The 26032-nt window shown below is 42.7% G+C and overlaps 1 protein-coding gene across 2 annotated transcripts in view; it reads left to right on the forward strand.

The window, feature by feature from the left end:
- Positions 1 to 350: 350 nt before the first annotated feature.
- Positions 351 to 26032, forward strand: part of Lrrk1 (leucine rich repeat kinase 1) — a 167975-nt gene continuing 142293 nt past the window's right edge. The window contains exons 1-2 of one of the 2 annotated variants that reach the window (XM_029554304.1): positions 351 to 498; positions 6055 to 6274. In XM_029554304.1, the coding sequence (XP_029410164.1) occupies positions 6187 to 6274 (88 nt within the window). In that variant the 5' untranslated portion in view covers positions 351 to 498; positions 6055 to 6186. The remainder of the gene's footprint in view (positions 499 to 6054; positions 6275 to 26032) is intronic. The other variant, XM_008849539.3, reaches the window with a different exon arrangement.

A 26032-nucleotide genomic window follows, 5' to 3' on the forward strand; every position in this document is an offset into this window, starting at 1 on the left:
ATTAGCCAGAGGGCCTACACACAAGGTAGAGGTTAATACCGTACCACAACAGAGTATGAAACTGGGCTGACAAGGGCAGGGACCAATCTTGTCCCCCTATCTGTCCCCTGGGAAGGCAGCAGGGTACCGCAACTGGAGGGAACCTGGCCCCGCAGAGTCCCAGGGCCCTGGCGTCCACCCCGGTACGCGCCGTGCGCTTCATCACCGATGTCCTGCATCTTGGGAAACTGAGGCAGGCCATCTAGTGGACCGTGTGCCCGTTCCGCCCAGGCCAGAGGAGGCCGACCCTCGGGCGCGGCCCTGCTTTCGCGCCGCCCGCCGCCCGCCCTCCCCGCCCGCCCGGCGGCCGCAGGATTGAGGAAGTGCGTCTGGGCCCTGCAGGAGACAAGCCGGGCAGACGCTGGTCTGACCGCCAGGCCCGAGGCCGGGCCCGCTGCTGTAACCCGCCCACGGGAGCCCCCAGCCCGCAGCGCTGGCGCCGGATCCCGCCCGCCGCAGGTAAGTGCTACTCCGATAGCGCTGTACCCGGGATCTGCGGCTGCCCGCAGCCCGCCCTCCCGCTAGCTCCGCACCGCGCCCGGGGTTCCCGCGTGCAGCAGCCTGCCGGTGCCGCACGCCCCAGGCCTGCGCTCCGGGCGGTCCAGTGCTCGAACCCCGGCGGTCTGTGCCCAGAGCCCGCGGGCCGCAGCTCAGTGGGCGCGGAGATCTCGGGCCACCCCCACCCCTCACCCCCCACCCCTCGGTTGGCGCGGCGACCCCAGCTTATTGGCAGCTAAGGATGTGCGGTGTTGGGGCCTGGGAGCTGGGGAACCCAGAAACCCCACGCTGGACCAGACCAGAGCTGGGGCGGGGAGCAGAGGCCAGAAACAAAAATAGGAAACAGCAAGGCTGTTTTCAGTTTGAAGAAAACCTGTCTTCTAAGCCCGCAGAGTTTGAGGTTGTACATGAGGGAGTGTGCATGGCGGTGGGAAGTGACACCCAGCAGGCTCGGATGCACTGGGCACCCTGGTGCTGCAGGATGGCCTGGTGTCTTCTCCTCCTCCACCTGGAGCATGCCTCTAGCCCAGGGGTCACATCTCTACTGCTGTGACCATCCCAACTTAGGGATGTGGGCTAGGATGCTGGGAAGGCAGGGGGATTGCTACAAAGTTAGTGGTGAAATCAGGGACATCCATGGCCAGTTCAACCCGCCTTGTCGCAGTTTGAGGACTTTAAGTTTTTCCTTACGTGCATGTAGCCCTGCAAAGAGAAATTGAGACACAGCTATGCTTTTAGCAAATTCTCACCAAATACCCCATTTTAAAAAAGAATGTGTATGAGTATGTTGCCTGTAAGTGCACCGGTGTCATGCAATGCCTTCAGTGGTCACAAGAGAGCGTTAAATTCTCCCCTTGAACTAGCATTACAGACAGTCCTTAGCCACCATGGGGGTGCTGGGACCGGTACTAGGGTTCTCTGCAGGAGCAGCCAGTGCTCTTAATTGCTGAGACATCACTCCAGTCAAAATACTCCATTTTTAATGGGTTGATCACTCACGTGGTAGCTTTAAATGAACTACAATATCACAAATTTGGAAAACCTTAACATTAAATTATTTCTCTGATTTGGTTTTCATTATCTTTGCTCATATTCCAGAAAATAAATTAATACCATGCCAACATCCAGTTTGTACCTAAAGGATCTTTAGGGTCAACCAAACCTTTTTTTCCCCCCTTCACACTTCAACATCTCAGGGAGTCACCCCATAGTATACATAGTAGCTTAGATTTAAAACAAAACAAGCTAGGGAGATAGCTCAGTGTGTAAAGTGCTTGCTGGTCAAGCATGAGGACCTGGGTTCAGACCCAGGACTACATAAATCTGGATGTAGTAGAAAGTCTGTGACCCCAGCAATGCTCCTGTGACATGGGCAGTGGAAATCAGAGAATCCCTCAGAGCTTGGCTTAGGCAGCAAGTGGGGAAGAGACGCAGTGAAATGAAGGCAACACTTGATGTTATTCTCTGACCTTCACACACACACACACACACACACACACACACACACACACACACGATAAATAAATAAATACAGGTGGGCATGGTGGCGCACCCCTTCACACACACACACACACACACACACACACACACACGGGGAGGGGGGATTAAAAATAAAAAGAACCTTAGTTCTCATCCCTGGGTCCAGTCCACTGCTGACTCTTGTTGGCTGCATCCCAATAAAGTGTTCTGGTCTGTTCCCTTCTTCTCTCAGCCTCATCTGTTTCCATCCCTCTACTATGATTATAGTCCCCCCTTCCCTCCGCTCTACCTAGCAGCCAGAGAGACATTTTATGTATGCATAATGGTTCTTCATGGAACCTTCAACACCTTCTGCTTGCTATCAACATGAGATCACTTTTCATTCCCACCCCCTGCCACACCACACCACCTCATCATTGCCCTCAGCCTCCCTGGTCAAGCTCACTCTTCAACTTTAAACCTCTGCCGTTGCTGCCCCATGTCTCTGCATGTGACCTAAGACCTTCCCTGGCCGTACTCTCCAGATCTGGCCTCTGTCTTTCCCAGTCTTCCTTCTACATCCTCCTCACAGCCCTGCATCTGTCCACATGTTCCTCTTTCATCTGTTTATCTTCTGCCTAATTACCTCAGGGTCTCAACTTGGGTGGGGAGTCTGGGGGGCGGGTAGAGACCGCATCTGTCTTGCTCACTGCAGCATCCTCAAGCTATAACCATGCCAGAAAGCACCTTTTCTGCTCACCTGGCATTGTAAACAATATATTTCTCTGGCCTACAGCCCCATTGTATTTTGGCATCCATTTTTGTAGGCTGCAATATTAGTCAGGGGAGGCTGAAAGCACTAGAGATGTCTAGAAGCATGGGCTCTCCCTCTTGACCAGACTTTGATTCAAGCAGCCATGTACCAGGAACATTCCCAGCATGCTTCAGTGGAACAGATCTTCCAACGCCTATATTGACTGTCCTGGAACTTCCTGCAGAAGCACGGGTGGCTCTCCCCTGCCAGAAACTTGGTAGCAATTGCTTATTTTGCTGTTTTTCCACACTTTTCAGCTTCACAAACTCATCAAAGTCACTCTTTACTGAACGAACTCAATAAAAGCAATTTCAAAATGAACGTTCAGTTCCCTGTTTTCTTCTTCATTAAGCATTCAAGTTTATTCATTAATATAGGTGTGGAGCATTGGCAAAAGGAAATTGGTGACATTTAAAAAAATTATTACAATAATCATTAGCCAAAAACTTCTCGAGGCTCTCTTTAGGGTGCAGAATGAAACCTCATAATTTATCACCATGATTTGTTGTATTGCTCTACACCCAAAGCAGGAGGAAGCGAGGAGCTGTTTGAAGATAAAGATGGTGAAACTCAGTTACCTCATCTTACAGCATTTACCTTAGGGTAGAAACCAAAATACAAAGTATAATTTAAAAACCACTCCTATGACAGAAATCCTCAATTAGTGGAGCAATTTGTGAAAGGAAACTGAAAGAAGGAACCAAATATGCTGGGTGAGAGGTAGCCTAAAATACTTCTAAATTTTTTTTTTAACTTAAAGACATTCTATGGCAAGCTGTTTCTGTTTTGAGAAGCAATGTCTTGCCGTTGGGAATCTTTGAAATGCCGTTTGGTGTGTTTCATGTCTGTTTTAGAATGGTGTTTGAAAGCAGGCGGCAACTGTTTCTCAGTTTCTGGGTGTTAATGTGCAATTCAGAACCTTTATTCTTAATCAGACTCTGCCTAGGGTTCTCTGTATCCTTGTTCTCAAGTTGGTTTTCCAAACTGGGTTTTACAGTTTACAAGGCCTGAATATATCTCTTGAATTTTGTCTGGCTTCCTTATTTCTTTTCCTCTATATGCTCCTCAACCTGAAACACATTTCTTTTTGTTTAATTTAATAACCACATGATTAGAAGAAGTCTTTCATTGCCGCTTTAACATATTAAGTAACAATTTCCAGAGCAAAGATACATCTCTTCCAAAAGTGGCTGTAAATTTTTAGGTTCACAGTTGAATTAATACACTTATACAATACTGAACTCAGTATAAACCCTGTAAGTCATAAAATTGAATGAGTTTTTAACCTTTAAAATATCTCCATTTCATTTTAAAATATGCTGTTTCCTACATTTTTAATTTTACTAACACTTAGATGTTTGCACATGTGTCTTTAATCTCTGTGTATCTGATTATTAATGGTCACAGTCAGTTACACTCAGATCCTTGGCACCCGAGTATGGATATAAAGTCATCAGGTAGATTTCAATGGTAATGTTTGTATCACCTCTACTAATTAACATGAAGTAAATTTTTATGCTTTTTCCTCAAATATATGCCTTTTTAAAATTTCTTGATTTGTGTGTGTGTGTGAGAGAGAGAGAGAGAGAGAGAGAGAGAGAGAGAGAGAAATACAGAACATCCCCAACAATCTTATTCATCAACACATTTCTTTAGATAGTTCATCCTTTCGTTCAGAGAGGTTCACAGGAGCAAAACCACTAGCATGGGCTCTGTTAGCCACAACTGTCTCTGCCTGGAGGGTCCAGTACCCAAGGCCAGTTGCCTCATTTCCAAACTTTTAGAGGAGATTTTTGGAGTGCTCATCAACTCTTTGTTCTGTGGCTTGCTTGGGGCCCACATGGTTTAGGGCAACTTCCAGAGTCTGCATGCTGCCGTACAGTGATATTCAAAGTGTGCTCATCAAAGGGGAGGTGTGAGGCCCTGCTGGCCTACCAAGCCTCCACACTGTCTTTGCAAGTACTGGCCACACCAGCCTGGTTGTAGAGAGTGACTGTTGAAACTCAGCCTTATTTGAATTCTTCCAGCAGCCCTGTGAGGTTGCCATGGTATGGGGTAAGGGGAGTGGAAGGTCTTGTTCCTAGCAGATGAAAAAACTGAGGTATATAAGTTTCAGCTGATGTCACACTGCTAATACCTGACAGAAGCAGCCCACACCTTGCCATCCACACCACAGAGTGTCTAAGGTGCTACTCATGTGACTGAGTTGTTACTGCTATTTCGGTTATGTTCTCACTCCTTATTTTGGGGTTCTCTCTGCCTGTCGCCCTGTGTTTTATATGCAGGATAGACTATGGACGGGAACACAGGTAGGAGCATGTATTTTTCATATGCTAGCATCTTCCTGTCCTGGGCCAGGCCTGAGCCAGCCCTTCAAGACAAATATGAACCTTTTCTCAGCAAAGTGGGATGGGTACTCATGTTGAGGGCCCTCTGGGCTCAATAGGAGCCCAGCATGGAGAAGCAGCCCTTGCCTCAGAAGTTTCTCAGACTCTGTTTAGTTTTAGGAGATGAACCTTAATCTACTTGGAACTCTATGTGCCAGGTAATTCATTGCAAGATTTAGTCACATTTCTGATCTTTACCCACTATATGTAGCACCCTCTTCTTCAAGTTGTGATGACCCCAAAATATCTCTAGACATTAGAGAAAAGCAACATTTACAAGGTTCATTTATGTCAGCTTCAGAAGCTCAAACTAACTTGCCTTCAAGGCCAGTATCAATTCCTTCCGGTCTTCTCTTTGGGAGTATTGCCTGGCTGCCATTTAGGGATCACATGCCTACTCCTGGGCATCCATAGGTATCTGTCCTAGGCAAAGGGAGGGTTTCATATTGTAAACAACCATCTGCCTGCTCTAACCCAGCTGGAGTGTGGACCCAAGGGCAGGAGCCTTATTTTACTGTTAGGATCACTGGATTCCCCACAGGGTCAGGCTGATTCACAAGCTAAAGTAGATTAGTTCTGATTGAACAAAAACTGACACTTTACCAGTAGATATTTTGTGATAGTTTGGGGTTTCCTCTCAGGGAAACACGATCTGAGTGCAGGGTTAAAGTGAGATGGCAGGACTTTTGTCCATTCACTGCCCCCACCTGAAAGATTTGGCCAGATACATAAACTGTGAAGAAACAGTGCAAAGAAAAAAAAAGAAAAAAAATCAATGAAGATAGTAGATATTTGCAGGGGCTTACAAGAAAAAACTGTAGCTTGAAAGTTTTCTAATTTAATGTCTTTCACCACCAGGATGCGACAGTCTACCATGCTGCTCCACCATGACTGTGTGTCCGTGTTTTAGCCCCCACACACAGTATCTGTGGTAGTGACAACAGCAAACCTGCTTTTGGATATTGGCTGCCTCGAGAGTTGATAGCTGGCATGTCACAGAGACCACCCAGCATGTACTGGTGTGTGGGGCCAGAGGGATCTACCGAGTGTCCAGGAGGCGCCATGGAGACCCATAATGGTAAGTATGGGACTGAGCAGGGTCTGTCATGCTTACCATGTAAAGAGTTTAGGCTTACTAAGAAAAAGTATTTTCAACCGAAAGAAATAAAATGACAATTTATTTGATGCTTTTTTATCATAGAAAATATATTTTGGGATTCGCATTTAAAATCTAAAAATTGAGACGCCAGTGTGACAAAATTTACTGTGGTCTCGAGCTTAAAAGTGGAACATCATGTCATGTTGATTAATGGACTTTTTAAAAATGGGAATTCAATCTTGTTTTTTACATTATAAAAGTAATGCTTGTTTATTAAAGAAAAATTGAGAAGAGAAAAAGAGAAGTAGAAAAAGATCACCCAGAGTCCTACTACCCCACCACCAGCACAGCTGATTTCCCGCCTTCTCCTTTCCGTCTGTAATTAGGGAAGTCTACTGTATTTAAAAGGTTGATGCTGTCTTCTCCTAGCCTTTTGCTCGTGGCGTTTACTTAAGTTACTATGTGATTCCTGTGATTAAGTGAAACACCATTTCATATGATAGCATTACATAAAATTACTGATCAAATCCCCAATTTCCTTTTGGACATTTATGTTGCATCTAATTGTTTACTCTTTCCAAAAGCATTCCATTTATATATTTTACACAGTTTCCACAAAACAGATCTATAAAAGTCAGATTATAGCCTGGCATGGTGGCACACGCCTTTAGTCCCAGCACTCGGGAGCCAGAGGCAGGCAGAACTCTGTGAGTTCGAGGCCAGCCTGGTCTCCATAGTGAATCCAGGCCAGCTGGGACTACAGGGAGATCCTGTCTCAAAAAGAAGAACAACACCACCAAAAAAGTCAGATTATTGGGTTTGGACATCTTAAAGATGTTCCATGAGAGTTGTGCCACTTTTAATACTGATAGAATATTATTGATATTGATACAATATTTGTCTCTTAGTACATATAAGACTCTGGTACTTTACCAAATTCATTAAATCCTCACAACAATCCGTGAAAATAATGCATTTTTTAATTTACTTACGTGTGTGTGTGTGTGTGTGTGTGTGTGTGTGTGTGTGTGTGTTTGGTGTTAGGGATCAAACCCAGAGCTGCATATGCTAGACAAACTCTACCTCTGAGCTTATGCCCCATCTGAAAACAGCACTGTTATATGGGTGAAATGGGGATTTGAGGATAAAAGAAGTCAAGAAGCAAGGCACAGTAGCATATACCTTTAATCTAGCACCCAGGAGGCAGAGGCGGACTGATCTCTATGAGATTGAAGCCAACCTGGTCTACATAGGTGTTCCAAGCCAGCTGGGGCTACAGGGAGACTCTGTCTCCAATCATAGCACTGCATCTGAAATCTGCCAGCCCCAGAATGCTTGCTCTTAAATGATAAGCCATCTTGTAGGCTTTGAGAGGGCCCACATGTTGTTTTGAGAAGATCCAGCTGTTGGTTTCTGAGCGGGCCCACGTGTTGAGTAGGAGGGCGTATATCTTTGCATCCTCAACGATATCAATGATTGAGCACAAGTCAGCAGACATTTTATTCAGCTTCTTGTTTTTTCTCCATCTCAAATGTCCAGAAGGATAACCAGATTCATGTTTCTGGAAGGTTTCTTTGCACACAAATCAAATTAAGAATTTTCTTTTTGGCATTTCCCAGCACCAAATGTTCCCAGAGTGTTGGACTTGTATCTTTTAAATTTTTCTCTTTCTTTTGTTCTCCAGAAGTACATCTTTCTTTGGTGGCTTTGTGAGTGAGACCAAGATGACATGGGCAGTAGAATGCCATCCTCTACTGAGGAGAGCATCTCTGCATCTCCAATGAACTTTAGCTCCATCACCCCACCTGCTACTCCTTTTAGTTGTCCTGAAGATGAAAGTCAGGAATACCTACGAAAGTAGGATATTTGGTCCATTGGAGCTTGCTGGGTAGGTGATTGTGGCATCTGAAAAGCCCTGTACGTGACTCTGCTCCCACCCCGTTTCCGGTCAGGACTTTGTGGTCTTAGTGCATGTTTCTCCACCTTTGCCTACAGAACCTCTGAGGGGCTTCTCAAACTACCAACAGCCAGAAACCATCAAGGCCCCATAGGACAAGCATCCTTGTGGGAAGAGACAGGCATAGACAGGTTTCAGAGGCTCCCTCATGCCTCTAATACGCATCTGGGTTTGAAAATCAATCCACAAGTCTAAGTGGTTCAAGTCCCATGAGGCAATACTTCTGGAATTGTAGTGTCCATGTGTTCTCTGGTGATCTTGACAAAATGAAGAGTCTGGGCCAGTGAGATGGCTCAGCAGTTAAGGGTTCTGGCCAAGCCTGATGACTTCAGTTCTATCCACAGGACCTACCTAATAGAAAGGCCTGACTCCTAAAAGTTGTTCTCTGATCTCCACAAGAACACACACAGACACAACACATACCACCACCACCAACAACAACAACAACAATGCAGAATCTCATTTGGCTGGAGTGAGCATGGGGACCTGCATTTCTGAAGGGCTCCCAGTGCTAAAAAGTAGAAAGGCTAGCATGATGCTTTCCAAGGTTCCCAGAAATTCTCCATCATCTATTATAATTCCAAAGAACTTGGGCAAGATAGGTACCATACAAACCTGGAACCAACCCTCCCTCTGTGCCTGTGATAGGACAGATACCCAGATAACATTCATGTATATCGATCTTCCTTAGGCCTTCGTTTTTTCCCCTGAAAGTCTGAGTCTGAGCTTTATTCTGTTCCTCAGTTGGCCTCCTCTCCCTGATTGCTGTCAACAGGGGCTCAGAAGACTTCTGGCCTCAGGGACCTCTTTTCTACAGTGGAAATCTCAGGCCTACTGTATCTCTATTCTGAATAACATAAGGAAACACATGAAGTCAGGAAGACTTAGGCAATTTCTACTAGGTACTGTTATAAGTGCCTGGGGTTGGGCACAAGACAGACAAGTGGTAATCTGAGAACCCCTGAAGTCAAGGAAGTTGTCTACCAGGGACACAAATGCCTAAGCCACAGAGTTGGAAAGGAAAGTAGCTATACTTCATTGGGAAATTTGGTCCCACACTCAGCATGGAGGAAGTTTGGCTATATGTTAAAGAATTAAAATAGTAAGGAAGCTGTAAAAAAAAAAAAAAAACTGCGTTTAACTTACACCTGTACCCTTCCAGTTTAACGGTCTTACCGGTGGTTGAACCACAGCCCATATAAAAAATTAAAAAAATAAGGAAACTGTAAAAAAAAAAAAAAAACTGCGTTTAACTTACACCTGTACTCTGCCAGTTTAAAGGTCTTACAGGTGGTTACAGCAGAGCTAATAACTAAGCCTGAGAGCCTCACCCCCAGAGTTAGCCAGCTAGCAGAATTTATTAATTTCAAGGACTATCCTCCCAGACTCTGCAGAGTCTAATTTTAAAACTTCACTTGGTAGGTTTCGTTTTCACAGAATATAAATACTAGATGTTCTTAAGTTATGGTGGGGTTATGTCCTAATTCAAATGTGCATTGAGCCTGCCTAAATTCACCTAACAACAAAGCTTAGCGTTTTCTATCTAAGCACTGTCAGAGCACCTGCATTTGCCCAAGATGGGCCAAATCATCTAACACAGAGCCTATTTTGTAATAAAGTGCTGAGCGTGTCATGCAATTTATTGAATACTGTACTAAAAGTGAAAAACACAAAGGTTATATGCATATACTGTTTCACCATTATAAAGTAAAAAAATAATTGTAAGTGAAAACTATTGTAAGTCAGGGACCATCTGTATACATTAAGACAGTGGCCAGGGGCCAAGAAATGCTCAAAGGGTAGTGTATCTGAATTGAGATTATGGACACTGTACTTTATCTGTAGTCTTTATGATTTCTGCAATGAACACATCACTTGTTTTGCATTACTTTTATAAAACAGAAGAATAATTACTTTTGCATCAGAAGAATAGTTTTCCAAGTTGTTTGTTATTGTTTGGCTGCTTGGAGAGCAAACTCAGAGCCCACTCTACCCCTGAGCTACAACCCTAGCCTAGCAAGTTGCTTTTTAATTACTGTTTCTTTAAGCAGTTATATTTCATGATTAGAATCTACCTTGGACACCTGTGGCTCACTTGTTCTTTACTGCCCTCTTTTTCCTTAATGTCTTTCTGGAACAAACAGAGGAGTATTAGGCTCAATTCACCTGCGGCTGAGCCCGCTGTAGGGTCTACCTTGGGTTTCAGGGTATCCCCTGAAATGGGTTGTTCCTGCCTACCTTCTCCCCAACCCTCTAGAGATCAAGGAGAGATGTACATAGGGGCAGCACTCCATCTTTTTAAAGTCCCTAGAATATGGACTATTTTTAAATGACCAAATTCTTATTATACTGGCCAGAATGGCTTTGAAAAAGACCTAGACTTTAATAAAACATACATTTTTTAAAACTCCTAGGCTTTAGGGGTCATGGTATTTTATATCTTGTATTTGTGTGGTAGGTATGTTTTTGCACACCCCTGTCTGTTTTGACTTGCATACCCTCACGTTGTGCATGTTTAGGACAGTTCAGAGTCCAGGCATGTGACTTCTTGGCAGATGGTCTGTGTGCCCACCAAGGGTCTTTGCAGCACAATGTGTGCCAGGAAGGCTTGCGATACCTTAGTCTCATAAGTATATCAGAGATGAGCTTCTGAAAGCCAGGAGGAATGCTTAGAAAGGCTTGATGGGTTTCAAAGGTACCAATTGACAGGAGGGTCAGTGAGCTGTTTACTAGACCAGGGTTGCTGGAAAAACTCCTTTCACAAACATGTCATTAGACATTTTTCTGTGAGTCTGACACCACCCAGAGTGGAAAAACCAGCTCTGCCGGTTGAGGCAAGGCACCTGGGAAAGTAGACCAGCTAGGAAACTTCTACATAATTCAGATTCTCCTGGATTGCTGAAGGTGGGGGTGCTAGAGGGACCCCACCTTTGTGTTAAGGGTCCTAGCCCCAGCCCTGAAAAGCCTGGCCCAGCTGCTGGCCCCTCAAAGCATCACTCATTGCCAGACCCAGAATGGACCAAAGACGAAGGAACATTCCAGAGAGTCTTCAAATCCCAGGTTGTAATATAGCTGCTTGAAATGTCCTTTTCTTTTTCATTCTTTCTTTCTTTGTTTCTTTCTTTTTCTTTCTCTCTCTCTGTCTCTCTCTCTCTTTCTTTCTTTCTTCGGCTTTTTCAAATCTGTATTAATAATCTGACCTTTTTCTATACAAGCCAAGTGGTTTGCTCAAGTGGGCAAATAGACTGAATTAGCCTAACTTCTTGCCAGGCCACCATAGTAAATTCTACAAGGGCCAGATCTGCGCTGAGGAGCAGCCACATATGCGACACGCTTCTTCTGTCATCGTCCTGCTGCACAGGCTGGTCCACAATGGGGTGCATGGATAGATGACTTTTGTAGGCTGGTGGCCATGGCTGGTGGAGCTGCCTCCTCCAGCCTGGACACAGGAGCCCACTGGGCCTCTCCAGGAAGTGTGTCCAGGGTCAAGTAAGAAGTCTCTAACTGAGTGGACAAAAGAAGAGTGGCCGAGGGATGACCTGGTTGGTCACAGTCCATCCACGCAGGTGGCAGTTAGCTCAGCTGTGCTTTGTGCCCACAGAGCCAAGCCCAGCTACTCAAGCTCCGGGGCTCAGCAAGGCTTGTAAGATTAACCTTAATAACTATTTGTCCAGAATACATTTGCTTACTTTTAGCAACAGGGCACTGACTAGCTGCTCAGTAATGCCAGCCTTTCTGTTAGGAAGTGGATGCTTGGGACCTTACTGTCACTGCCTCTAACCCTACCCAGTGAGGCAACTGGAAGCCCTAAGCCCTTTCTTGAGTGACTAAAAGTCAATGCCTTGCTCACCCTGCTAACAGCTAACACTTGGCCTCCTTGCCAATTCCTTTCTAGGCTAAGCCTCCCACTGCTTTGAAGGGCTTATGTTCTCGTAGAGCACTCAACCTTTTATGCACCTTAGCCTGTCTGTGGACCAATCCTTGAACCAGCCTGTGGGTGTAGGGAAAAGTCAGCTCCTCCACCTTCTCCAGCCTATTATGTGATGGTTTTTCCTACACACTTTCTCCCCACTCTTGGCAGCCAAAGCCTAAAGATAATAATTCACTCAATGCCTCAGCCCTCGCTCCCTTGTGGGGTAGGCAGAGCGGCGCCACCAGGTGGCCTCTGTGCTGGGGAGCAGCGCAGGCCCAGTCCGCATGCTTTCAGCAGCCCTCAGAAATGTTATTTCCAGCCAGCTGCCCTGGTACCAAGGAAGAGGCCAGTGTCCTGTGAGCAGAGAGATGCCCGAGTGAACATTCCAGATCCCTGTGGAGAGGGACAAGGACTTTCATGTCGCTGGTTTGTGTAAGTCAGACCTTGGAAGATATTTTTTTTTTAAATAAAATTCTCTAGCCTTCCAGCAATGAATCCCTTATCCAATAACATAAACTTAAACTCTAGTACGTAAATGTCATGTACATTTTGTGAACATTGATGAATAAAAATATATAACTACCAACACAGAAGGCATTATGCTAACAATGGATCAACTCATGATAAATCTGTACGTGTGATATACAATTGGTGGAAATCATACTTAGAGTTTTGAATTTGGATCTTTCTCCTAGGCTTATGATTTCTGATCCAATCCTCTCTCAGAATGCTGTGAGATAGCCATGAGCCTCAATTTGCAGTCAGCCACAGAATCAAAAGAGAAACAGCTACAAGGGCCTGTGTTGTTAAGCAGGGATGTCCTATAACTTAGGGGTATCCAGAACACTTTTTACTGGTCACATTTCCCATTTATGTTCATCAGAGCCTGACCCTATAATAAGTCGTAGACTGTGTGTTCCTTTATACTGTCCATGCATCCTTCACCACCCAGGCTACCCTATGTTTAGTTTTCAGACTCTGCATAACCACCATGGTACTTATTGGTTGATATTTGTCATAAAGGAGGGAGGGGAATAACGTTACAGTGGAAATATGGGCCTCAAGCAGTTAGCTCTTCCTGAGCTCCTAACCTCAGTGCTGTGAGAAGAATCATACATTAGTCAGAAATTATATTTTCAGCTCTAAGGATTGTTTAAGATGGCAATTCATTTTGGTAGTTTTACTACAATTAGACCTTCTTGGCTCCCATTCAACATCAAATAACTTAGGGCATGTTGCCAAGAGTTGTCTTAAAATCAACTACCCTTCTCTTTCAGGAGAACCAAAATGCAAGTGTTTAATTCCTATGGCACTTTGAGCTTTTCAGAGACTTGAAGATATTTGGGTGGGAGTCTTTTTGAGATAGGGTCTCCTGACCTGGAACTCGCTATTAGACCAAGTTGACCTTGATCTCACAGAGATCCACCAGCCCCTGCTTCCCGAATGGTGGGATTAAAGGCTTGTGCCACCATGCCCAGTATAAAGACTTGGAGATATTTAAAGGTCTTGAGAACTTGTGGTCTGTTGTTGTAAATATAGACTTGTGCAACAGTGCAAATTTGAGGTTGGAATTTGAATACAAAATGTCAAGAGTGACACTAAAGTTCCTGTCAGCTACTTGTTTTGGACTTGAGATGGTTGCATGATCACCCAGAGACAAGTCGGTGGTCGCAGGTGGCCAACGTCTTTGGGGGTTAGAGGTGGAGGACTCAGGGCCTAGCTCTACAGTAGTACTGGGTGGGAGGAGCCAGCTGAGGCAGGGCAGGGTCATCAGGCTGTCCCACTCCTGCCACAGCTGCCAGGCTCCAGAGCATCAGTGGGCAATTGTTCCTGCCTCAGTGTAGACATCAGGGCCTCTGGGTTCAAACCTGAAAGGCAAACAAAGAACCTACGGACAGTGGGCAGGGAGCATTCTTTTGAGTCCAACTCCTCCCTGAAACTTCAGAAAAAAGATACCTGCATGTAATTCCAAACATTTCCACAGTGGATTGGCACAATATGGGAAGAGCCATGGTATTTCTCTCGTGTGGGGCTGATCACAGGTAGCTGAATCTGTGTCTTTCCTAACTTCTTAACCACATGCACACATACAGACAGACAGACAGACAGACACACACACACACACACACACACACACACACAATACGCACTTGTGCCTTGACATGTATGATACTCAATTTCACTTTTTGTGGTCTTAGACTACTCCCCAGGGCCTCGTGCCCACTAAGCCAGCACTCTGCCTCTTAGCTACGTCTTCAGCCTTGTCAATTATATACAGTGAATGTGCGGCCTTTTCACCTGAATGAAATCAGAGTTTGGGCCATGTGCATAAATGCAATCATATCACATCAGTCCCCTAGGGAAGTATCTAGAGTCTCACTACATTTTGCCTATTAGCTTAACACCTGACCACTACTTACAGTATGTTCTCTGGCAGAATTGTGGAATCATAGGGTAAGCACACTAAATGCTGTCAAAGTCATATGCACCTCTGGCCAAAGAAGCCACTAGAACACAAGGATTCATGACACAGGAAAACTGAAAAGCAAGGCCCTGTCCTGCTGTTAACTCCCCAGATGGTCCTGTGTCTGTTCCTGGCTATAGTTCCTCAGGCAATTACTTTTTTTGTGGAGACTATGCTTGAGCCTCTCCAGCTAGACCATGGAGACAGTCTCTATGGACGTCCAGTGGTATTTCTGTCATTTTCCTATGTGCCACGTTTCCTCCAGGGTTCATTTTGTTGGTGTTGAGTCATCTCCAGGTTACATGTGCAGCTTTATGACATGTTCCTATTGCTGTGACTCCCACCTGGCAACTCAGCACCAGCATCATTCCCTGAGCCCCACATGTGCACTCTGCCTTCCCTCTGTACCTCCATCCATCTTCCACTGCTCATCTGAACTCTTACTTTGGGCCACTGTTTAACTAGGATACCTCAGCAAGGAAGTCCCTAAGAAGGGGTTTGTGGGAGTCATGCAATAGCCGCTTCCTGAAGGCATCTTTGGCTTCCCCTCCCTGGGATCTGCTCACGAGCCTACCTGCCTTCTGGGTTTGGAAGAGCCAACTCTCTTGTTTTCTTGGTTTGGCTCATTGCTCTGTGCCACCTGTCTGTTCCTCTTTTCCTCTATTGAAGCCTTGGGAAAGTTTGGAAGAGTTTTCTGTTTCTCTAGTTACTGTATTGAACGTTTCATTTTAGCACTGGCTTTACTTACTTATTTAATTTATTTATTTTGAGACAGGGCCTCACTCTGCACCCTAGGCTAGTCTGGAACTCACTATGTAGCTCAGGCTGGCCTAGAATTCGTGGCATTCCTCCTGCCTCAGCCTCCCATGTACTGGGGTTATAAGGTGAGCCACCACTCCTGGCTTGTCACTGTGCTTAATTTCCAAACTCACTGTCCTGACCTTCATTGCTACTGCTCATGTACTCTGCTGTTACAGGTGAAGGATTTTCTTAAATTCTTCAGGGAACCTTAATTTGGCAGTTATTTTATTTTAATGTCAATTATTTTAATGTGTTATCAGTTAATTTTGTCTTATTTTACTTTTACCTTTTAAATGCTAAATGCATCTATTAAAATTAATATATCTACAATGAATTCTAAGGAGACCAATGATTATATGATCTGTTCCATAACACTTTTTTCTCCCTATCCCCTAGCTCATACATCCTTTCCGCCCCCACTTCTGCAGTGTTTCTGGGGAGGGGAAGTAATAGATGTCCCATCTATAGCTGCCCACTTTGAACAGTAATGAGTCTCCATACTAGCCACTACCCACTGCAATAAGAAGCTTCTCTGACCAGGCTTGGGAACAGCACAAATCTATGATATAAACACAACTATTTAGAAGGCACTTTGATAATATAACCATTTAGAAAAATAGCATCAGTAAGTTCTCTAGACTTCCCTTGCTGTGGGATTTGACCTTAGTTACAGTCGTAGGCTTGAATTTCCTCCTGTGGAACAGGCCTCAAATTCAATCGAGAGAACACTAAACAGTCTTACCCCCCAAACAGTCTTGCCACTATTGCACCAGTGTTCACATCTTGCCCTGCAAGTCAATGTAGCATGCAGTTTCCATTGCTGGGTAAGACCATTGATGTCTTTTCTCTCCTGACAGCCTGCATGGTACCTTTCAGCACTATGAAAGCTAGCTATCAGAGAGACTTTGCAGTTCAAGATTGACTTCTCTGTGTCCTGAAACCAAAGTGTGTTGTATCTTCAGCACTTTTACTGTCTAGTTATGGTGGGCAATCAAGAGCAATTGCAACAGCCTGTATTACTTTTGGTTCCCCTGTGGCCTTTCTGACCAATAACTCATAGGGAGGTTACCCATGCCTGGCCCTGAGATTTTCATTTAATAACACATGTCTTCTGAGAGCAGCACTGTTTACTAATGTGAGTTATTCAAACTCCTTTAAAAATTAATTGACTTTAATTAGCTTACAAACTAGTGGGTTTCATAAGGCTTCTTCATACATCCTTAGTTTTGGCTAACCCAGCCCCTCTCCCTCTTCCTCCCACGCCCCATCTCCATCTTCACTTAAACCTTAGCTCCCACTATTGTCCACCTGTTCTTTCACAGCACATGTGTTTTATTGCCCTGTCTTGCTATATTTTTACTTGGATTGCGAGGTCGTAGATTTCCAAGTGGCTTCATGATGACACTTCATTTTGGCTAAGCCTTCCCCTGGGCCCCTATTTCCCCTCCCCATCACTCCACCACCTGCTTCTGCTCTCACTATTCTCCCTCTCTTCTTTCATTTCACTGATATTCTACCACTCCCCCCTCCATAAGTACGCCTCCCCCACCCTGGCCAATGGCCTGTTTCTAGTTCCTAGCTTTCACATGCACTCCATGTCAAACACATGAAAGATTTGAAGCTAGGACCTTCGTATGAGAATGAACATATGATGTTTTTCTTTGGGGGCCTGCATGATATCACTCAGTATAATCCTTCCAGTTCCATCCATTTTCCTGAAAGTTTCGTAATTTAATTTTTCTTTACAGCTGAGTAATATTCTCTTATGTACCACATTTTCATTATTCATTCATTAGTTGATGCACACCTAGGTTGATTCCATTTCCTAGCTATAGTGAATGTAGCAACAATGAACATGATTGTGCAACTATCTCTGTAGTAAGAGATAAAGTCCTTTGGGTATATGTCTAAGAGTGGCATAGTACCTATCATATGGTAAATCTATTTCTAGGTTTTTGAGAAACCTCCATTCTGATTCCCAGAGTGGCTGCTCTCGTTTACATTCCCACCAACAGTGTACAGGGTTCCCCTTTCCCCACATTTACACCAGCACTCATTGTCATTTGTATTCCTGGTGACAGCCAATCTGACTGGGGTGAGATGGAATCTGAATGTAGTTTTAATCTGCATTTCCCTGTTACCTAAGGATGTCAAATACCTTTTCAAGTATTTACTAGCCATTTACTAGTATTTCTTCTTTTGAGAACTTTTTGTTCAGTTCCATCGCCCAGTTTTAGTGGACTGCTTCTTTTCTTGGTGTTTCATTTTAGGAGTTCTTTGGATAGTCTGGACACTAGTCCTCTGTTAGGTGTGTTGCTGGCTAAGGTTTTTCCCCCATTCTGTTAGTTTCATGAGATCCAGTTTTTTTAGTTGTTGGTCTTATTTTCTGAGCTGAAAGAGTCTTTTTTTTTTTTTTTTTGAAAGTCCTCACCTGTGTCTATAAGTTAAATTGTGCTCCTTACTTTTGCCTCTAATAGTTACAGGTTATCATGAGGAGGTCCTTGATCAATTTGGAGTTTAGCTCTATGCAAGGTGAAAAGTTAAGGATCTAGTTTCATTTTTTCTGCATGTCGAAATCCAGATTTCTAAACTCAGTTTGTCTAAGATACTATCTTTTCTCCAATATGTTCTTGCCCTCTTTGTAAGGTCCTGTAGTTACATGGAATTATATACAGGGCTTCTATTCTATTCCATTTATCCAACCCTCTGTTTTTGGGCCAACACCATGCTGTTTTTATTACTGTAGCTCTGTAGTATAACTTGACATTAGGCATGGTGATATCTCCTGCAATATTATTTTTGTTCTTTTGTGTGTTGTTTAGTTTTCATGAGTTTGTATACTTTCTGTGGTTTCTATTGCTGTTAATATCTAGCTTTATACCATTGTGGCCAAATAGAAGGGTGTTATTTCAATTTCCTATATTTGTTGAGACTTGCTTTGTATCCTAATAAGAGTCAATTGTAAGAAAAATCCCATGGACTCCTGAATAGAATGTGTATTCTTTAATGTTCAAGTGCAGTGTTCTGTAGATGTCTGTTAGATCCATTTGATTTATGAGGTCAGTGTTTCTCTGTTTAGTTTTTGTCTGGATGACCTGACTATTGGTAAGACTGGGATGTTTAAAGCACCTACTATCACTGTGTTGGGAATTAATCTGTAGTTCTAGATCTAGTAATATGTCTTTTACAAATAGACATATTGGTGTGCATGTGTTTTGCTGCATATATGCTCAGAATTGTAATACCCTCCTGGTGCATTGTTCCTTTAATGAGAATGAACTGTTCCTTGATATTTCTTCTGACTATGAAGTCTATTTTGTTAGATATTAGAATAGCTGCACCTGATTGCTTCTTAGTTCCATTTGCTTGGAATACATTTTTGCATCTCTTTACCCAAATATGGTATCGATTGTTGATAGTGAGGTATGTTTCTTGGAAACAGCGAACAGATACATCCTGTTTTCTAATCCAATCTAGGAATCCTATGGAGTGAGGCAGAGTTATGTCTACCCAGTGACTCCAAGAAACAAAGATCACAGAAGAGAAAACAGCATATGGGGTGGGAAGGAGCCACACCTACTATGGGTGGGGAAGGAAGGTCCCAGAGGAGCCTGGCCAATATGTGGTAGGGCAGAGTGGGAAGGGAAGTCCCGGAGGCTCCAAAATATTTTGAGGGAAATAAGCAAACAGCTCATTTGTAGGCAGAGATTCCCTATAAATTACACAGAAGTAGCTTCCTACTTTGCTAAAAGAAGTTTTTAGAAATGCTGACATCTGCATTGTTACAGTCTAGTTTTACATTTGTCTCTATTAAGTCAATTATTGTATTATATATTCTCTATTAAGTCAATTAGGTATTATTATATCATCTGTGATGAACATGGGTCTAGATGCTGAGGACATTGCAGGAGTATGGCCTCTGCTCTTACGATCTTCTAATTGTAGCAGGAGAAACAGACAGTGAAAGTCAGGGAAGGTGTGATGTTTGGTTTTTGTCAACTTGACACAAAGCTAGACATACCTGAGAAGATGGAATCTCAGCTGAGGAATTTCTTCTATCGGATTAGTCTGTGGCCCTGTCTGTGAGGCATTCTCTTAATTGCTGATTGATGTAGAAGTGCCCATCCCACTGTGGGCAGTGTCATTCCTAGGCAGATGGGCCTGGGCTGTAAAGAGAGGTAGCTGAGCAAGCCGGAGAAAGGAAGCCAGTAAGCATCCATGGTCTCTGCTTCAGTTCCTGCCCCAGATTCCTGCCTTGAGTTCCTGCCTTGTCTTCTCTTGATGATGGATCACACCCTGTAAGTCCAATAAACCTTTCCTCCCCCGAGTTGCCTTTGGTCATGGTGTTTATCACAGGAATGGAAATGTAAACTAGAAAAGGGAGAAACAGAGCCCTAATAGCAAATAGAAATAGCATCAGAGCAGTTTCTATGCTAAACTTACACCATGAGGCCATTTTTAATTGTTGTTGGATGTCTTCTTTGACTTTGTAATACTATAATAGAATACCTATCACTGGGTCATTAATAAGGAAAAGTTTTATTAGATTTGTGATTCTGGTGGCTACTGTCTACTATTCTCTGGTGAGGGCTGCATCTGTGTAAGATGGTATCAGCTATTACATATGGAAGAAGTCTGCATAGTGAAAGAGGAAGCAAGAGAGTCAGGAGAGGTTGGGCTCAGAGCCTGTTCTCAGGAGTTAATCCTTTTCTGTGAGCCCCAGCCCTCTCTGTGAAGCCAGCATTAATCTTCACAAGGATAGTCATGACTCAACTTCTTCCCAGTAGGCCCTTTCTCTTAGAAGTGCCATCACCTGTCAATACCAACACTCAGGGAAGCTCAGCTTCAGTGTGAGCTTTCATGCCACCCGTATCATTGAATAGACACATATTGAATCAAGAGCTATTGGCAGGTGGCATTGACTCTCAGATCTGCCTGGGTAACTGGAAGGAGTGAGCCATGGGAAGGTAGGATGAACATTTGTTGAGAGTGCTAAAAACAACAGAGAATGATGTACCCAGCTCTCATTCCTGTGTGAATTTATTCACTCTGCATTATGTCAAAGCCTGCTATGAACCTCCTCTGCTTAGCTACAGGGAGAAAACACAAGAACTTAGCCTGATACAACAACATACTGTGATTGTTGAAGTTAGTCTGGGTAGAGCCTGGGAAGGGCTCTGCTGGGTGATTTTTCTTGTTTCACCCATGTGTCGGATGCCTCTGCAATCCTCTGTGTGACTTCTTTCTCTTCCACATACCCTCTCATCATTCAGTCACATAGCCCAAGTTCCCTTACAGCCTGCCACAGCAACTTCCAGAGTTCAGTGGCAGAAGCTTCTAGTCTTTCACAAGGCTCAGACCCACGGATGGAGCACTATCATTCCTGCCATCTCCCATGGTTAAAACAAGTCAAAAAGCAAGTTCAGATACAGAACAATTAGGACATAGGCTCCATCTGGATGGGAGGAATGGCAGAAAGTTAGTGGTTATCCCTAATATGATACAGGACTTGATAACACGCTACATATGAAGAGCAAAAGAGAGATCAAAGATCACCCACTTCTTAGAATTAACCAGAGTTAATGTTGTCATTTTTGCTCCCAAATGTGACGCCAAGAAATCAAGTCTTACTAGTATAGCAAGAACCCTTGGGATCTCCCCCTAACTTCTATTCTTTTTCAGTTCACGTGGAAGCCATGATTTTGAAGTTAGTGTGCAGCTTTTGCTGTTTTTATAGCATGCTATGTTTATCCGTAAATACATGTAATCATTTCTGTCCTGGCAGGTTGGTTCTCTCTGGGACACCCCCCTCCACACACATACACACACACACACACACACACACACACACACACACACATCAGGTTGGTTCTTTCTGGGACACCTCCCTCCACACACACACACACACACACATACACACACAACCATTGCACAAGGGTTGTTAATTAGGAATTCTACAATGTCACTTAGGTAGATTGAAGCCTTCACTAAGGGAAAGGATCACAAAACCTGGGTCTGTGAGCTGAAGTTTCATGTAGTTCTCAGGCTTCATTCTATTGCAGGGAGATGTGCCAGGGTGAGTGCTGGACAAGGGAGGGTTTAGTCCAGCAGAGTCCATCATAAGTCTCCTCTCTCCAAAAGCTAGCCTGTCAGCAGTATCCTCGGTGACAGTGCTGATGCTTACAGGGGATGACTTGGGGCTATGGGATGTACACTCCATGATGGAGGTTGGGGGCCACTAGACCTATGGATAGTTGAGCTTGGGTGCTGTCCCTCCATCTGGGAGAAGGAACTCAGCAACTGACTCATTGCACCAGTGGGGGTGGGAAGGGCAGGAATTCCGTCAGATTTTAGTAGGACTCTTTTCTATCCATTAGACTTCCATATTGGAAGTTTCTGAGTAAAAATTTTCATGTTGTGCCAGGCTTTTTGTAGCAAACTTCTTCAGTCAACATTGTTTGTACAAGCATGTAACTTGGTTTTACTTATCTATGGGCTCCATATCCACAGATTCGATCAATTAAAAATACCCTTAAAATATTAAGCTTTGGGGTCCTGGAGAGATGGCTCAGCAATTAAGAGTACTGACTGCTCTTGCAGAGAACCCAGGTTGAGTTCCCAGCACCCACATGGCAGTTGACAACTGTGCATAACTCCAGTTCCAAGGAATCTAATGCCTTCTTCTGACCTCTGTGGGCACTGCACCACAGTTGTACTTACATACATGCAGGCAATGTACTCATACACATAAAATAAAAGTAACAAATAAAATATTAAAAAATTAAAAATTAATATTGAATTAAATATGTAAAGAGCTTTTTGTTATTGTTATATCCAAAGTAATACAGAATATCAACTCTTTATATTTAGTTATGTCATCTTGAGAAGGTTTAAAGTGCACAGGAGGATATGTACATGTTCTCTACAAATACTCTATGTCACTTTACATCAAGGACTTCAGCATCCATGTATTTTGGCACCCAAGAGTGTCCTGGAACCATTTCCCTACAGATACTGGTGGCTGACTGTGTGTATTATATTTTTTAAGAAGTTGCATGCTGGGGCTGGGGAGATGGCTTAGCAGTTAAGAGCACTGGCTGCTCTTGTGGAGAACCCGGGTTCGAGACCCAGCACCCACATGGCAGGAAACAACTGTCCTTAACTCTAGTTCTAGGGGATCCAACACCCTCTTCTGACCTCTGCAGGCATTGGCTGACATGGGTACACAGACCTACATGCAAGCAATACACTCATACACATAAAATAAAAATAATAAATAATTTTTTTTAATAAAAGGCAAAGTTTATTTGAGTTTACCATTCAGAGGTTAGAGTCTATAATGGTGAAGAAGGCATGATGACAGAAGTGGCCAGAGCAGAAAGCCAATGAACCACATCTTCAAGCAAGCACAGGAAGCAGAGAGCAACTGAAAATCTGGCAAGGCTTAAGTACTCTCAAAGCCAGTGACATGCTTCCTCCAGAAAGGCTGCACATCCTAAAATCTACCAAAACAGTGACACCAACTGCAGACAAATTATCCAAATACTTGGAACCTATTGGGACACATTCTCATTCAAATCACCACAAAAATTATAGTTGGATATGCAATTTGGATATGTTAAATGGATGGACACAGCTGAAACTTACTGGTTAACACATGAATTATATTTATTGATTGCATCTATAAACTTAATTCCAAACTGGTTAATAAATGATGTCTGAAAAAATGACAAGCAAATATGGAATATCTAAATATATATTTAAAAAAACAGCAAAAAAATCCAAAAAGTTCAAAAAAGAAAACCAAACCAGTTAAAATGTCGTAAATTATATTTTAATTTTCTAAAATTTATTGTATTTAAATTTATATCCTAGAAACAATTTATATCCTAGAAATACAAGAGGTCAAATGAGGGAGAATATTATTTTATCTGTTAATTCTATGTCATTGGGGAAAAGGATCATTATTCTTTTTTTCTTTTTACGAATCATCAAATATTTTGGTACCAAATAGAAAAAAAGACATAAAACATATTCTGCCAATGTTTAAAGGAAATTACCTTTGCATGCACATTTACAATTCTCAGATTCCATGACTACCAAAGAGAACAATATTGCTTATCTGAATTTTAATCAATTCTATCAAAAATTTAAAATATCATCTTCCCCAAATCTAGAGCATGAATTTAAATTATAACATAAATCAAAGCAAAGAAATGATGACTAGGGCTCGGGAGGTAGCTCAGTTGGTGGGGTGCTTCTGCCATTGCCTAAAGGAAATATTTACCTTTACATGCACATTTACAACTCTCAGATTCCATGACTACCAAAGAGAACAATATTGCTTCTCTCAATTTTAATCAATTCTATCAAAAATTTAAAATATCATCTTCCCCAAATCTAGAGCATGAATTTAAATTATAACATAAATCAAAGCAAAGAAATGATGACTAGGGCTCGGGAGGTAGCTCAGTTGGTGGGGTGCTCACTTAGCCTGTACAAAGTAGAAGTTCAAGAACAGCCTAGGCTACGTAAGATCCCATCTCAAGAACAAAACAACAACAAAAAATGAAAGTCAATGATGACATCCCAAATATTTGGTTCAAAAGCTGCTCCTTCTAAGGCTCCCTCCAAGCATGTGGCTACAAGGAAGTCACCATGGACAGAATTTTTGCTCTCAATGAGAAAGAAATACTAAGTGGGTTCAGAGCCAAGGCAAGAAAGAGGTCAGGGTGGTCTAGCTTCATGAGTAGAAGAGGTGTATGAGAATTTGGAGGGCTTTGCACGACACAGGTACACTTATATACATACAGGCAAATCACTCGTACATGTAAAATAAGAATAAATAATTCAAAAAATTATTGAAAAACTTATTTACATAATATTTTAACTTTTATGCTTAAAAAGTATATTGATTGCAAATGAATTAACCTTGTGATATTTCCAAGGATTAATCAACATACTCTAGTTCAGATGTATGCTGTTTTCAATTTTAATTTAATTATTTGTTTACCAACTATATTTTCATCAATTTAAAAGGATATAGAAAAGTTGATATACTATTTAAATTCTGTATATGTTATATTAGTTTTATTTTCTAGAATAAGTGATTGTAAGAAAATAATGCTTTGTTACTATATTTTGTGGAGTTCCCCCCCCCGGGGGGCTTTTGTTTTATTTTAATTATTTATTTAATAAATATATAATTAGAAGAAGCATTTCATTACAACAGCATTGACATATTCAGTAACAATTTCCGGAGCTAAGATGCATCTCTTTCAAAATTGGCTGAAAAAAATCTTTAAAAAAGATCTCCATTTCATTATTAAAATACACAGTTACATACAGAAAAATTCATTTTTAATGCAATTGATATTAAGATGTTTGCACATGCATTTCTAATCTCTATATATCTGATTATTTCTAGTCACAGTCGGTTACTTTCTGAGCTCCTTGGCATCTGAGCTTGGATATAAAGTCATCAGATAGATTTCAGTGGTAATGTTTTTCACATCTACTAATTATTAAAGAGTAAATTTTTATGCTTTGAAGATTTTTTTTTTAATTTATACACGCACTTCCCAGGTAGCACCCTCCCATAGACTCCCTCCCCCCACTAGAGCCCTTATACTCTGATATCTCTGCTACTGTCTGCTGTGTTGTCAGCACCCCCAGCCATTCCCCACTACTTGCCCTTCTGGTGAATCTAGTCAGCCTATCTAGAGGTCTTTGTTTTAGGAGGGTCAGCTGTTCCTCATCTAGCGGTAATCAGTTGTCTATATTCCTTTGGATAAGATTGGGGTTTGCTGTTCATTTTCCCAGTTCTTTGCTGGGTTACTATCTGGGAATCCCTTTGGCCACCCTGGCCATCAACTCAAAAGAAGGTATCACTTGCCTGGCATTGTTGCTTATTATATGGCCTTTAGCTATACATATGGACTCTTACGAAATTATGTTGGCCCATTTAATCTTTGGTTATACTTTGCTTTTGGGTGTTTAAGGCCATACAGTTGGTCTAGATAAAGCTGATTTATTTTTATTCTTAAGGTCGTTTGAGGATCTGTTCCTCAGGGGTCACATGGGCTTGGGAGGAGCCCCTGGCTCCTTTCTTTTACCAGTTCAACCTATGTGAAGATAAGTCAAAGGTCCTGCTCAACTACGATTGACTTCACTTGGAAGCATGTAGGAAATGATTCCTCTGTGTTGACACTCCTTTTTATAGAGTGGACACTAGTCTTATGGGTCTGTTTAAGCTGTGAATCTCTTCTTTAGTTTTGGTTGTTCCCATGCCTTTAGATATCCGTCCATTTCTTTGAGGTTTTCAAATTTAGTAGCATATAGGTTTTTAAAGTATTCTCTTATAATGTTCTGTATCTTTCTGGTGTCTGCATGTTTCCCCTTTCATCTCTGATTTTGTTGATTTGGAGGTGCACTTTCTTTCTTTTGGTTAACTGGGCTAGCCGTCTAGCAATCTTGTTTATCTTTTCAAAGAACCAGCTCTTGGATTTGTTGATTCTTTGTATTGTTTTCTTTGCTTCTATTTCATTAATTTCTGCCCTAATTTTTGTTATTTCTTCTTGTCTGCTGGGTTTGGGTCATTTG

This window comes from Nannospalax galili, unplaced genomic scaffold, assembly GCF_000622305.1.
Source record: "Nannospalax galili isolate Female #2095 unplaced genomic scaffold, S.galili_v1.0 scaffold124, whole genome shotgun sequence".
Taxonomy (NCBI): Eukaryota; Metazoa; Chordata; class Mammalia; order Rodentia; family Spalacidae; genus Nannospalax; species Nannospalax galili.